General features: G+C 30.9%; 1 protein-coding gene across 1 annotated transcript; it reads right to left on the bottom strand.

Annotated features, from left to right (window-relative positions):
- Positions 1 to 299: 299 nt before the first annotated feature.
- On the bottom strand, positions 300 to 14,794 carry LOC134707702 (AP-3 complex subunit mu-2-like). The gene is made up of 13 exons (XM_063567699.1): positions 14,703 to 14,794; positions 13,603 to 13,681; positions 13,135 to 13,240; positions 12,651 to 12,763; positions 11,493 to 11,617; positions 10,512 to 10,671; positions 7,423 to 7,536; positions 6,488 to 6,561; positions 4,558 to 4,663; positions 3,624 to 3,782; positions 3,059 to 3,109; positions 1,944 to 2,012; positions 300 to 640 (listed from the first exon to the last, which is right to left on the bottom strand). The coding sequence occupies exons 1-13, from the start codon at positions 14,735 to 14,737 to the stop codon at positions 575 to 577; spliced, it is 1,257 nt and encodes a 418-aa protein (XP_063423769.1). The 5' UTR covers positions 14,738 to 14,794; the 3' UTR covers positions 300 to 574.
- Positions 14,795 to 14,875: the final 81 nt, after the last annotated feature.

Here is a 14,875-nt window from a genome sequence, read left to right as displayed (position 1 = left end):
TTAATTATTGTACTTTAATAGAATAAGACATGATATTTTCAAAACTTGAAAGGCCTTTATTGCCAAGTGGTTTAAGTAGTTCATTTACAATAATCACTGAAGTCCTGATTTTGAATTGTTGAACCCCTTTTGGGGCAATGTGCGTAAGACTTTGATCTAACTTTACTAGGACTGGCAGTTTTCCTACAGAAGGTCAGCAGTTCTCTCCAAATACTTCAATCTCATTCACCAAAAAAAAGCTATCTACCAAGAAATAGTCAACAATGCAAGAAAGCAGCAGTAAATATCAACAATCAAAACACATATCTAACAATATATTACTTTGAAATTGCGCTTAACACATAATAATTTCTTGACTTCCTACATGTTACTTTCCTGATGTACAATGTATGTCTTAAGATGGAGATAAAATGCATTATTCCGCTAGATTGACATTTAATTACATAACTTTCATTACAATGTTGTATATCACATCACCATGAAATGAATCATTCAAGGCATAAAGAGATATTTATATTGCACTTTTTTGTTCAAAACACAACAAATAAAATTAAACTGCAAGAAAGTTTTATGTTCAAGTCCTGATCTGGAATTTTCCAGCTTTGGTAATATATTTCACTCCTTTGAATGGTTTGTATTTCTGAAAAATAAAAAAAAATGTTAACATCAAAAGCTGGTTAAATCCTTTGAACTTTTGTAGTGAATATATTTTCTAGAAGCCACTGGGTCTTAAGCAAGCAATCAATAAATCAATCAGTATTTTGTGATATTTATGGTAAGCAGGTATACTTAATGCAAAACTTTTGTGTCATGTAGAACAATCTGGGCAAGTTTGATGGAATTCAGGACTGTAAAGTAATTTTATTTCAATCTAACACCAAGATGTTTTTGCAAAGTAGAGTCTCAACAGTCCTTGTGGTTTCAAAGGTTTTTTTTTGTATGTCTTCATGTCTTTGGGTTGCTGTTCAAATGATACATAACCAGACATCCCTTTTTCTTAATATTACTTAAGAGGTTATATGAGAAGGAGAGTGAACACTCTGCTTGAAACAAAATTAGCATCCCCAGGATAGCAGTTCGATCAGAGAAAAATGATAAAAATATAAAGAAACCGACATGTTTATCACCCACTTGACATGGCCCTCTGATGTACCAGGCTGTTACCGCGAGCAGTTCGGACTATTAGATAAACCGCACATGTCACATGATTGTTATCAGTGACTAGGTCATAAAAGTTCAGGTGTATTTTTTTGTAACAATGCAGTGTCTAGGTGTTTATGATATAGAAAAAGATCGAAGTGCAATTTCAAAATCAATCGTCTTTCTACTGTGAAAAAAGATGAAGAAATGACAAAGTTATGAGGGTTTAAAGGAAAGATAGTGTGCGATTTTAATTCAACACTTCATTGCTTTAAACAAAGATTTTTGCTTCACCTTTCAATTTCTGTTGAGGAGAATTGGCAGGTAATAATCATAGAAAATATACGAATATGCAAAGTACTTGAGTTACAGTGACCTGTAACAACCAGAAGGAATATTTGCAATTGAAATATAGAGAAATTTATCGGGAACAACATAAAAGTGCTTTCTCTTGATATTAAAGATGTATACGTATGAAACGAGAGAGTGGTGAAAAAAAATGTTTATCCAATTCTTGAACCAATGCATATATATATATATCATGAACTGAGTCCACTGTGCATGATTTTCTCATTTTTACTGTTACAGAGTCGATCTCAACTAATTAACACCTGTTTACAGACAAGTCGGTAACATTTTATGTGTAATTATTGTCTTTTATCCACTCTCCTTCTCATGTAACCTCCTTGATATTACAAAACAACTATTAATGACATGTATGTGAAGGAAAACTCATCTTCTGACAAAATGAGCTAAAATAAATTCAGAGTAAATATCTAAGGTTAGACTGAAAGTGTACATACCTCACCATACATATCTAATCTGTTGACCTTGACCCCAGAAATAGCCATCTGACTTATTGTAAAATGTAACTGAAATAAAAACACATTAACATAGTAAAGACTTGTTTTTGAAATATTTTAAGTAATTCTACATTACAAAACTTTGGACATCCTCCTATACATTTTATGCAATCATATATACCTATATTGAAAAGTCAGTTCATAAAGATCCAAATACTGTAAAAGCAGAAATTTTGGTGGAGGATTTAATTTCGTTTATTTTGTGGAATGAAAATATCCACGAAATTAAAAAACCAACGAAAATTTAACCTACATATAATATCACTTCCATATAATGAAAACCATGAAACAAAATTCCCATGAAATCTTGTATAAAGACAAAACCACGAAATTTTTACCCTATGAAAATTACTGTTTCTACATGTACAGTACATGCAAATATGAGTCAAGTAGGGATTTTGCTTACTGAAGCATGGCATCCAAAAGTTAAGGCTATCTTTTTAACATGACATATTCCTTATCATAAGCAAACTTTTTCTGGTCATAAAAGTGGCATCTGAAGTAATTATTCCAAAAAAAAACCCTTCTGATTCATTCCCTTTTTGAAATGGAGGGTAATTAGTTGTCAGACAGATGACATTTTACTTGTTCACCTGATAGATCTGATAGATAAACTATTTTGCGCCAGACATCAACCAATCTTTATGAAATTGTTTCTCTTATTTTATTAATTTGCATCTGAATAGTTTAGCTAAAAGGATTTTTAAAATGATACGACAATAAAATTAAAAAGGTTTTCGAGTTAACATCAACAGATAACATTGTTAACAGAAGTACAAGTGTGAGGATGCACACAGGTGTGAAATTGAATTATATCTATCTGAAATCTTTTAAATTGATAAAAGTATCATTTATACCTATATCTTATATTTACTCAAATAATTAAAGTGGGATTGAACTACTAATAAATTAGGAAATAAGGTTTGTACATTACAAATCTCTATAAAATCGGAATTTCTTTCATCAGTTTTTGTTAAGGGGACCACTGCCCTTTACTATTTTAATGACAATATATATGTTATAAGTTCAGATCTATATTCATTTGACACACTTACATTTAATGTAGGATTACTCTCTGGAATGGTCGATCCTGTCTGTAAACTTATCTAAAATGCAAAACAAATTAACACATGTAAAGCAAATTACTATTAGCACTGAAGAATATTTTTTTGTTGACATTTGATGCAAAGTCTTTCTTTTCAAACTGGGTGACATTTTAACTATTTAAAAGCTTGAAAAGCCCGTTCAAAATGAGTAACTTTAATAATTCAAATTTTCATTGTGGTATTTATACCCTTTTTTATGTTTTTTTTTTTTTTTTTTTATATAGAATGCGGTCTACTACAGGTTCATTTAACCAAAAAATTGAAGTACAAGGTAGTAGTATTTATTTTGCATATCAATAACTGATTGTTATAAATAGAATGTTTATCAAATTTGAAAGAGATAGCAAGAATTTGGTATTCGCACAAATATGGTGCAAACAAATAGGTGAAATGTTCATACATACTAAACTACTGTTCTAATGAGGGTTAAAATTCACCTGAAAAAAAAGCACTCATTGTAAAATTTCAGACAAACCAAGTGATATTTCTTATAAAGTCACATCAATATACATACATTTCCTTTGATATTTGGTAGCTTGGTAGTATCAATTCTTCCTACATCCCAAGTCATAATCTTTGACACCGGGTCAAAAGTATATTTTCCTTGTGATGGTGTTAAAGTCACATTTAATACTGCTTTAGGAAATGGCACTTCCATTGTAACATTTTCAATCTGAAAAATAAAAATTCTTGAAAAATTACTTCTAGCATTATAAAATTTCATTATAATAGATGTTTTCTGTTTTGTTTATATATAATCAGTACATTTTATACACTGATATTCATGAGCAAAAGGACATGTGAAATGGACCTACACAAACTTTAACATGGGTAGCCATTAATTTTGTCAATATTTTACATCTGGCTTAGGCTTGGTATAAAGTTATAATGCCTATAGCTACCCATGTTAAAATGAGCATAAAGCATGGCATGAGAGAATTTTTTGTTAATTCTAATACTGCTGATGAGTTAGAGCTGGACATATTATATAGACACCTGTGTATTCACTATTGTTAAAGACTGACTGTTGCCCACTAAATATATTTGTATTTATTTGTGTTTTTTTTTCGGTTGCTAAATCAGTAACACATACTCAAAATCTCTTTTTATCCATGAACATAATAACATAGCCAATGATTTTTCTATGGCATGAAACCTGAGTTTCTGACAGGTATAAAAGGATTTTTCACAGTATTAATGTGAATATTAATGTGAATTCTGTATTGTTTAAGAAGTACTAATTTTTTGTGGATTTGGTGGGTACAGGTGAACCGGGAATTAAAATGTTAAGCTAACTAGTACGAATTACTATATTTGACACCTTCCCCATTGCCTTTCTCAATTTTATGTATGCAGACTTTTGTAAAACCACAAAATCAATATCCATGAATTATCATTTTTTTCCATAATCCATGACAAAGTAAATGAATCAACAGTATCAAACTTACAGTTTTGCCCATGTTTTGTTTTGGTCCTATTGTAACTTCAAATCTGCCTCCACTACCCTCTCTATACATTATGTTCTGCTTGACATATACTGGAATGGCAACCATACTAAAAACAAAAATTATTTTGCAATAGTGAACTCACATTTTATTTAAACTTGTAAGTCAAACACAAAAAAGCTTCCATAGCACCAAACAGTTTCTATTTCGATAAAGTTAAGGTGGTACCTAAAACTACAGGGAGATAACTCTGTAAAATCGGCTATACGTTTTAATTACTTTGCATTGTTAAGGGAATATTAATCTTCTCTAAGATCAAAATAAATGTTTGTCAAACTGCTATATAACCAGTGTAATTTTTCTGATAAATTGGTTGGTTCAAATTTTTTTGAATTTTTATATTTTTGTCAAAGTGTCAAAGTAAATACTTCACCAAAATTTTATGAAAATTAAACGAGCCAAATTAATTTTATTGAAGGTGTTGGGTACCACCTTAACATACTAAAACATGCTGGTCTGCGATTTTGTTGATCTCATGAGATCATTAGTTAATTGTTGTGTCAATGACATGTATGGATGAATAAAATACAGTGCCTTAGCTAGCCCAAAATAGACAGAAGCAGCACCATTATTTTCTTTCTGTAGATCACTTTGCCCTTTAAAAGTCTTAATTCTATGACTTCTGGTCTTATCTAGTTGAAAATAAATATTTTACAATGCAAAATAAACAACATTTTATCTTCAGGGATAAACCTTTTTAAAACCAAAAATATTATAAAGAAAACCAAATTAATCTATTCAAATTTGTCATCTTTAAATTATTTAATATGATATAGTTATTTTTCTTTGTCAGATAAAATAACCATATGAATATGCCTTAGTCTTAAAACTGTCCTCCTCTGCCTTAAAATCCTTGCTGGAAAAGTTGAATAACTGTGTATGATAGAATGTACTATAAAAGTGTTGTTGAAAACATGTAAATATAATAACCTTTTTTTCTTTTCTACAGCATCTCACAGTAAACAAAAACAGTACCAGATATTGGCCATGGACAAACTGGTTTTTTTTTAATTCTTATTTAAATGTTTGGTCAAACTGTTTCTTTTTCTATTTTTATTTGTTTCTTTTTCTATTTATATTTGAATTTTGGACAAACTGTTTCTTTTTAATTCTTATTTCAATACCAACATCATAAAATTGTACTCCTCAGACACTAGTCTAACCATACCTTGTGCAAACAGGAAATTGGTCTAAACAGACTCATTTTATGAGAACTTAAATCTAATAGAAGTTTGTCTGAAGTCTTTGTATTAGAACATATACCCAGTTCACCTTTAAAGAATCTAAGACTATGGGTAATCTCACACTTTCATAAAAGTTTGATAAAACAGTTTTGATAAAACTTCCACTTGCAAAGAATGTTGATTCTTATCTATGTTATTTAAATTCATCTAAATTTTATGAAAAGTTTTTTCATTATATCTCAGAAGAACTCTGTTAAAAATATTGTAAAATCTCATAAACCAATGGGTATAAGAAGGCAATATTGATTCTAGTGTTACCCCATTCAAACAAAAAGGCATGTTAACTTCAATGAAAAAGGCCACCAAGAGCATGCAAAGGATTAACAAAAGAGCACATATATTATGCTTAAATTAAAGAAAGGGCAATGATTGGTTATACATATATTGCATTGGTAAAGTATGGACTGACAGTTGTTAATTAAATCAGAGCTCAAGATAGCAATCAATAAAAGTGTAATGCTTGTGATGAATGATTCATCACAACTATTTTCAATGACCTACTCTAAATTCAGCTTGAACTGACCCATTTAAAAAACAAGTATCTAATACTATAAGAGGGTGGGAATTGGAAAACCTCACTTGACAATTAACAGTTATGAATTACTTTTTAGAATAAGTGTTAAACTTACTTGTTAGCACCAATATGATATGATATTAATCTAAAGTTCCCATCAGGGGGTACAAATGATAGTACTTTATCACTCTGAAAATAAAAATACAATGTCATAAGTTCAACTGTTAAATATCAGAATTGACATCTGATCTTGTTAATAAGAAAGTCAGATATATAACAAGACCAATATTGAGTCTTGACCTACGTTGTAGCATGTAATTGATTGAGGTAACAGGTACAAACATGCATATTGGATTATCACAGATCATTCCCAGACCAAATATTATTATCATATATTTTAATAGGAGCTAAGAAAAGTTTGACCAAATTTTCATTGTAAAATGAGTGTTGTATTATTGGCTATATAGCAGATGTAAAAATTGCTTAATCACTGCATTATACTCAACATTATCAAGTTGCAGACCGAATAATCATTTCCTTTCATGGGAGCCAAGAAAACTTTGGCAATAGTTTTCTTTTGGATGGTCGGAGTGAAGAATTTGCTAGACCTATACTTTGGCTTTCGATGGCAAAGGTTATAATAAAAGGATAACTTATGACTGTCCATGAGAAAATCATCAACCAGAGACCAAATAACATAGAAGTTCATGTCTTTCATAAATTCTACACTGTTTCATGTGCTCTAGCATTTATTCATCCTTGGCTTTCAAAATTTTGGGTTCAAGTGTCCTGATAAAGGTACATTAAGCAAAGCTCTTCAAATGAACCAAACTAATTAAATGTTATTTCTTATTTGAAGCAATCTTTTTTTTACCTCCAGATTTTTTTACTTTTCATAAACTCGAAGGAAAATATGAAAATCAGTTTATATGTGAGATAACTTGCAAATGTTATTTGAGAACAGGAAATCAATATAATTTTTTGGTAATCATTGTTTCATTCTGCACTATACATTTTTTATTGAATTAAATACACCTTTTGGAAACATACCTCCCATCTTTTGTACCGTACACATGGATGAAAACTGACATCATCTAATAATCGTGGGTTGATGAATGAGAGGGTCAAATCTGGCATACCACTCAGTTTGATCATGCAGTCAATCTGAAAAAATATAAAATCAAATTGCTACACTTAAGACTAACTTTCCCTACTACATTAAATGCTTTGTTATATTATCAACAGTAGACTAGATAAAAGGCTATATTTTTTAATACTTTTTCTTTTCCACAAAATCTGAAAAAATAAATGTTTTCTGCAACTATGAACAGGAATTACAAATACATCCAACATTTTGTGCTTAACAAATGTTTTGTTTGCAATTTATAATTATTTTCAACAAATCAAAAACATTTTTTTTGAGGGGAAGCAATAATCTAAGAGCTGAATAGCTCTGAGGGGAAAGACCGCCCTTGTTTCTATTTAATTATGTTTTTTGGAAAAAAGGGGGGGGTGTATCTTTTGATAGTCTTCATATAAAGAATGAAAAAAAGAACAGCTAGAACATGTAGAAAGGTTGACAATATTGAAATCTATTGTTGTTTAATGTAATTTCATTTCCTTAGTTTAGGCTGAGACTACTATAACTGTTATAGTATATAGATATTATATGTTATAGTTATAGTCTCAGGTTTAGGAATCAATTTGGACTAATGGAAGAGATCTGCATCTTCTAAATCTAAACATTTGATTAAAGTTGATAGTTAATTATCTAAAATTCAACTGAATTCTGTCATTTCACAACAACTACAATATTTTTCAAAATCTTATTTGTGTACCACTGAACTGCAGGCTAAGGGCCATTTTCCATTTTTTGTGACAGTACTCTTAGATTTTAAAGTTTTTTCTTAAGAAATAAAATTGAGAATGGAAATGGGGAATGTATCAAAGAGACAGCAACCTGACCATAGAAAAAAAACCAGCGGAAGGTCACCAACAGATCTGCAATGTAACGAGAAATTTCCGTACCTGAAGGTGTCCTTCAGCTGGCCCCTACACAAATATATACTAGTTCAGTTATAATGAACGCCATCCAAATTGCACACAAGAAACTAAAATTAAAATAATACAAGACTAACAAAGACCAGAGGCTCCTGACTTGGGACAGGCGCAAAAATGTGGCAGGGTTAAACATGTTCATGAGATCTCAACCCTCCCCCTATACCTCTAGCCAATGTAGAAAAGTAAACGCATAACAATACGTACATTTTAAATTCAATTCAAGAGAAGTCCAAGTCGGATGTCAAAAGATATAACCAAAGAAAATAAACAAAATGACAATTATACATAAATAACAACAGACTACTAGCAATTAACTGACATGCCAGCTCCAGACTTCAATTAAACTGATGGAAAAATTATGATTTCATCATATGAATATCAGGCACAATCCTTCACATTAGGGGTTTAGTATCATACCATCATAACAATATGAGAAGAACATAACCTGTGTCATGCCAACAACTGTTTTTTTAATAAATGTGTTTAGTTTCGATGCAAAGACCCTATAAGTGAATCAATATTAACGCCAAAATATGCAATCTTTAATGACCTGACAACAGTATCGTAACTATATCCCTTCTTAATAAGTCTATTTAAAGGTTTTGTTAGTTTCTGCGGTCAATACTGACATTTTTGTGCTTTATTAAGAATATTTCCATAAAAAATTGGATGTGAAATACCTAAAAAAGTATGGACTGAAAAATCTATTCAGTTATAACTTTCCATCGATAAAGTTCCCAGTTACAACTCTCATCACATGGAAAAAGGTACTAATAAAAAACAATATGATTTATGTAAACTGTGTGAAGCTTGTTTCCAAATCCTAAATTTGAAATATTTGTAAATTTTATGAATAAATAGGTTTAATTTACAAAATGCAACATTTTTAATTTAATTTAATTTTTTCTTTACCATTAAAATGATTATGTTGGTACACAAAAATCTAGTTTTAATGGAAGACTACTAATCCAATGAAATGTCACATTTTAAGTGTTTAGATACATCAACTTTTATTTGAGTGGATAACTACTCATCAATTGAGGTGCTCCTGAATTGGCAGAAGATTCTCAAAACAGAAATTTTACAGAAAAAAAGTGAATAAAATAGTTTCTCTCCCCTATCTCATGTTGCCCACGATCTTTGTGTTGAAAGTTGTTGACCTACAGGCCAAGTTCGGATGGAACTCGAGTTCTGACTCTAGTTCCATATGAACTGTAAATAATTTTGAAGAGTAAGGACTCTAGATTACCGGAAGTACAAGGCCCTGACTCTGAATATGTTTACATTCAAATTTGATTGGATCGCATCATAACATCCGGGATATCGAGTCGATCTCTAGTAACCCTGCCACAACCCAGGGCTCATTGAGTTCTAATGGCAGGAAAACTATATCCAATCATAACAGGTGTTATATATGACCATGTCAATCCTATCTACTCTAGACATCCATCCGAACTTGGCCACAAATAAAAGTATTGCATGTTGATGTTTGAATCGTCTACAGCAAACATTATTATGTTTAAATATAATAAATACCAATTTGTAATTGGTGCATGATCTCTAAGAATGATTTAAATAACCAGGGAAGGATATCCCTGCTTAGTGTGGCATTCCAAGAATGACATCACTATAAAATACAAGGTAGGTTGGATATATTTAGAATATCTCGTCATACTGATTTTTCCGGACTGTAAAAGAAATGTTAATAGTGTAAAGGAGAGCCCAACATACGAAAATTTCGTGAGAAACAGAAGGAAAATATGTAAAAAAGTGTTTAAAGTCAAACTATTCATTTCTGGGGCTCCTTCTCTTCAATCTAAGTAAGATTTGTTGGGGTCTTTTCCACATTATCAAAACAAAATGAATGATGTGAGGGAATGTCACTCTGGTCAACCCCATTGGGGATTGACGGCTTGAAGCCGTCTTTCCCCAAAAAGTTTCATCAATTAATTAAAGGGTTGTACAGTCCAAAGGCAACCAAATAATTCTGCCATAAGTTTTTAGAGAAAATGACTTAAACTTTATCATTAAGAACTCTTCAATCAATAGCTTGTATATCTGGATCAGGTTATACTTACATAGCCTTGTATTTCAGCAATGACTGTTGATCCTGATTTGTCTAAAATACAATCTATCTCTTCAATCACATCAAAGTAAGCCTCATTATTTGCGTATTTAACACCTGTTCTTCTCCATGGAACATTAGATAATTGACCTGTTGGTAGTGTTCCACTGACCCTGTCAAAAGTAAATCATATCTTTCACAAAAGGCTCTGATAAATATTCATACTAGCAATTTTTAAATAATTTATTTCTTTTTCCTTTAAACCGTAAGCTTAAAAACAAATGTCACTCTTTGTCCCTTTTTAATTTACAGTCAACACTTTTCAGCATACTTTTTTTATCCTGTTAATTTTAATCTACCTTAAACCTAAACCTTAAATGATTAGTGACTGCTTCTAACTTTTAAGTGAAAACTTCTACATGTATATATTTTGATGGTATATGTTACAATTTTTGCCTGAAGGACCAAAAACCTTTCTTTGGAAACATTTACTTGGTTGGTTCATGCACTTCATATTTCCAAGTCCAAAATATGTATTAAAAGTATGCATTTTTGTAAACTAATTGAATTTTATGCTATCTTTTGTTCTCGGTGAATATGTTTTGAAAAGACCTTACTCTTATAATTTACACAATCTTATAAATCATTCTTATGCAAAATTTACACAATTTTGTTATACTTGAGACATCTTATGAAATAAATATGCTCTTACATTTGTAGCACATCTTAAAAATAAAGGATAACTTGAAGTTTCTTTGAAAATATTATACATTCATTTCCAGTGCCTGAGGGATATATGAAGATTTGTTCATCCAAGAATATACATATTTCACGAGGGCTCTGCTATCAAAATCAACATGCAGTGAAATAAAATTTCTTATCACACATCATATTTTCCTAATTTCACAAATACTGCATGATCTTTATAGACAAAACCCTGATCTTACACCTGTGATTATTGACCAGTGGAATTCCATAAATCATGTTGTCTTACCCAGTATTTTTACCAGTAACTGTATCAGCTATTGTACGTAACAAATTTGGAGGTTTAATCAGTTCTTTGAGTATATTTGATTCTACAGCCAGAGGGAAACCATTATCTAACATCTCATCTAGTAACTGGAAAAATAGATTATATAGAAGCTATCAATCATTGTCAACACATAGATTATATAGAAGCTATCAATCATTGTCAACACATAGATTATATAGAAGCTATCAATCATTGTCAACACATAGATTATATAGAAGCTATCAATCATTGTCAACACATAGATTATATAGAAGCTATCAATCATTGTCAACACATAGATTATATAGAGGCTATCAATCATTGTCAACACATAGATTATATAGAGGCTATCAATCATTGTCAACACATAGATTATATAGAGGCTATCAATCATTGTCAACACATAGATTATATAGAAGCTATCAATCATTGTCAACACATAGATTATATAGAGGCTATCAATCATTGTCAACACATAGATTATATAGAAGCTATCAGTCATTGTCAACACCATCAGAAATAAGAATGTGTCCAAAGTACACGGACGCACCACTCGCATAACATTTTCCATGTTCAATGGATTGTGAAATTGTGTAAATAAGCTAATTTGGCATTAAAATATTAAGATCATGTCAAAGCAACATGTGTACTAAGTTTTGAGTTAATTGGACTTCAGCTTCATCAAAAACTACCTTGACCAAAAACTTTCACCTGAAGCGGGACAGACAGAGGAACGAAGGAATGGATGGAAGGACGGACAGACAGATGAACGGCCACAGACCAGAAAAACATAATGCCCCTCTACTATCGTAGGTGGGGCATAAAAACATTAGATCATTTATTTATTGGGTCCTAGTATTCATGGAAGGGTAAAGGTAAACCAAAAAATTAAGTGTCCAACAAAATGAAAATTTACATGGGCATGTATGTAGAATTTGTTCAAACCACAAAATCAAGTTTCCAAATGAATACAATTTTTCCTCAATCAGTTAATTTATTAGTACCAAAGAAATAATCAACAGCATGAGAACGTAAAAAATCTATATTATATTGTTTTAACAGCCATACAAATCATTTAATTGCTAATACTGTCAAGCATGAATAGACATAGCAAATTCAAAAAGAAAACAGATCTCTTACCTCATAAACTATAACATAATGCTCTTTCAATGTAGATTCTGAACAATCATTAAAATAGTCTTCTAAAGTATCACAAATCCTGTGTAAAAACTCAACAACAAATGTTGGTGGCACTAGAAAATAAGAGAAAATATATATGCAGCTATCTGTTTTTACAGAAAAATGAACCTTATATTTTTATTATCTTGAAGATTTGACATAGGTTAAGATGTCTATAAACTTTAACCTTTTATCCGTTAAAGACTTAACCATGTTAACAATGAATATAAATACTTTTTTAAATTTTGCTCTTGATACACTGTCCTTTAGTCATAAATAACATTCTGTTCAAATTTCAGGCAGGAAGGTCTGACAAAGTTTTTGATGATTATGTGTGAAATACTTTAACCACAGACTGAACCTGAATGTTGATGATACTTTTATCTGAATCTTGTTTTCGTGACATAAATGCAGCAAGCTGGACAATTAAAAACTGTAAAATTACCTTCTGTGGTTACCACAGCAACAAAGTACAACTGGTTCCTGTAGATGTTTATCAAATAATGGTGAGGTGTAGGAATAACTGGTGGAACATCGTCTGCTGATACAGCCTGTAACCAAAAAGGATAGACATGCAAGCAAACAAACACCTGTCATCAATGTACGAGTAAAATCATTTCAATCACAGTCATCTTTGTTTCACTTGACTACATGTACCTCAACAGTATATACATGATTTCTGTCTTCCATGAGCTAAGCAAAACTTGGGAGTTTTGTTGTTCTATTATTTTAATAAATTCCTTGTCATTTGCATGTTAAGTCTAGAAACCAGATAAATTATGCTCATTACAATCATATCAGAAAATCATTTTTTATTTGTTTGAGAAAAAAGGAAAACAACAGTTTGCAGATATTTTTTCCTTCATGCATGTGAAGTACATTTGTAGCTATACTTTTTCTAAAAATTTCTTACCTTGCTTTGGACTTCAAAAAAGTAATCACATATAGATTTATGTATTACACTTTTCCAATGTTTTTCCATAAATACATCACTGAAAATAAATAAAAACAAAAATATCACTCAAAGTTGGCATCATATCTGTTTCTATCAAAACTTTCTTCAAAAGTCTAATAAAATATATAACATGTATAAAATGGTAAAATATTCATTATATACATCGCACATAAGTGTTTGAAGTCATACACCAGTCCAGCATTGGTCATTTCCGTCCATTATCTTCTTTTTTCCTAAATGTTCTGTCACTGTTTTGTTAAAATATAATGTATGTTATTATTTCTGTATATGTGATATAGAATTTTTTTATTAATAAAGATACATGTAAGTATGAACAAGAACATATACATTTGTTGGTGCATATTGGATCTACTGTTCCCAGGTACATGTATGAATCAGAATAATGAAAATGCTACAGTCAGCATTTTAATTTGCAATCATACCATTAGTTTGAGATTACTCTGACGTCCAACGGCTGTTTTTCCAGACAAGATGGGGCCAAAGGGACGTCAAAACATGTCCCATATCAAAAAACGGATATTTGCCCAGCAAAAATAGATGTGCTGCTTCTTCGCATCTGGTGCTGACTAACAGTCTTGGAATTATATAAATTGGGTATGAATTTGTTCATTTTTTCATTGGATGTCAGAGTAATCTTGGACTATCATACCATTTATATATCGTCTTATTTTTGTAAGCTTGTGCTCAGCTATGGACTGTTAAGCACTCTTAATAATCATTATTTAGTAATCTTGGACTATCATACCATTTATATATCGTCTTATTTTTGTAAGCTTGTGCTCAGCTATGGACTGTTAAGCACTCTTAATAACCATTATTTTGTTTTGCAAACGTGAACAATTGCAACTTTAAAAGGTATAGTACAAAGTGTACTTAGTATCACACTGACTTTAAAAATGTATCAATATTTAATATTATTGGACATGGCCTTGTTGGCACTCTGTCTCTGGTGAACTCTGGTGAACTTTGTTCTGTTTTCTGTTGATGAATACGATAAAAAAAAATGGTTTTAGTAGTGCTATCTGAGAAAAAAATACCCGCTGTTGTTGATGATAAAAAGGCTGTGTATCATTTTGTTTGTCAGGTGATAAAAAAAGGGGTTGACAGCAAAACAGGAAGTTGATTCTTTAAAAACAGGAACAAATGTCGAATCGACAGTGATTAATTTCCGTGATTAAATATACCACACTCACAGAACTGAAACAAAAAA

Source organism: Mytilus trossulus, chromosome 2 (assembly GCF_036588685.1).
Source record: "Mytilus trossulus isolate FHL-02 chromosome 2, PNRI_Mtr1.1.1.hap1, whole genome shotgun sequence".
Classification (NCBI taxonomy): Eukaryota; Metazoa; Mollusca; class Bivalvia; order Mytilida; family Mytilidae; genus Mytilus; species Mytilus trossulus.
This window is presented reverse-complemented; position numbering and strand designations above follow the sequence as displayed.

Bases quoted from the DNA above. Each gene is read 5' to 3' on its own strand.
- LOC134707702 (XM_063567699.1), bottom strand. From the start codon at position 14,737: ATGATACACAGCCTTTTTATCATCAACAACAGCGG. The intron at 10,672-11,492 runs GTAAGACAACAT...TACTTTTGACAG, and splicing joins GTTACTGGTAAAAATACTGG to GGTCAGTGGAACACTACCAA. The intron at 3,110-3,623 runs GTATGTATATTG...TTTGCATTTTAG, and splicing joins TACCAAATATCAAAGGAAAT to ATAAGTTTACAGACAGGATC.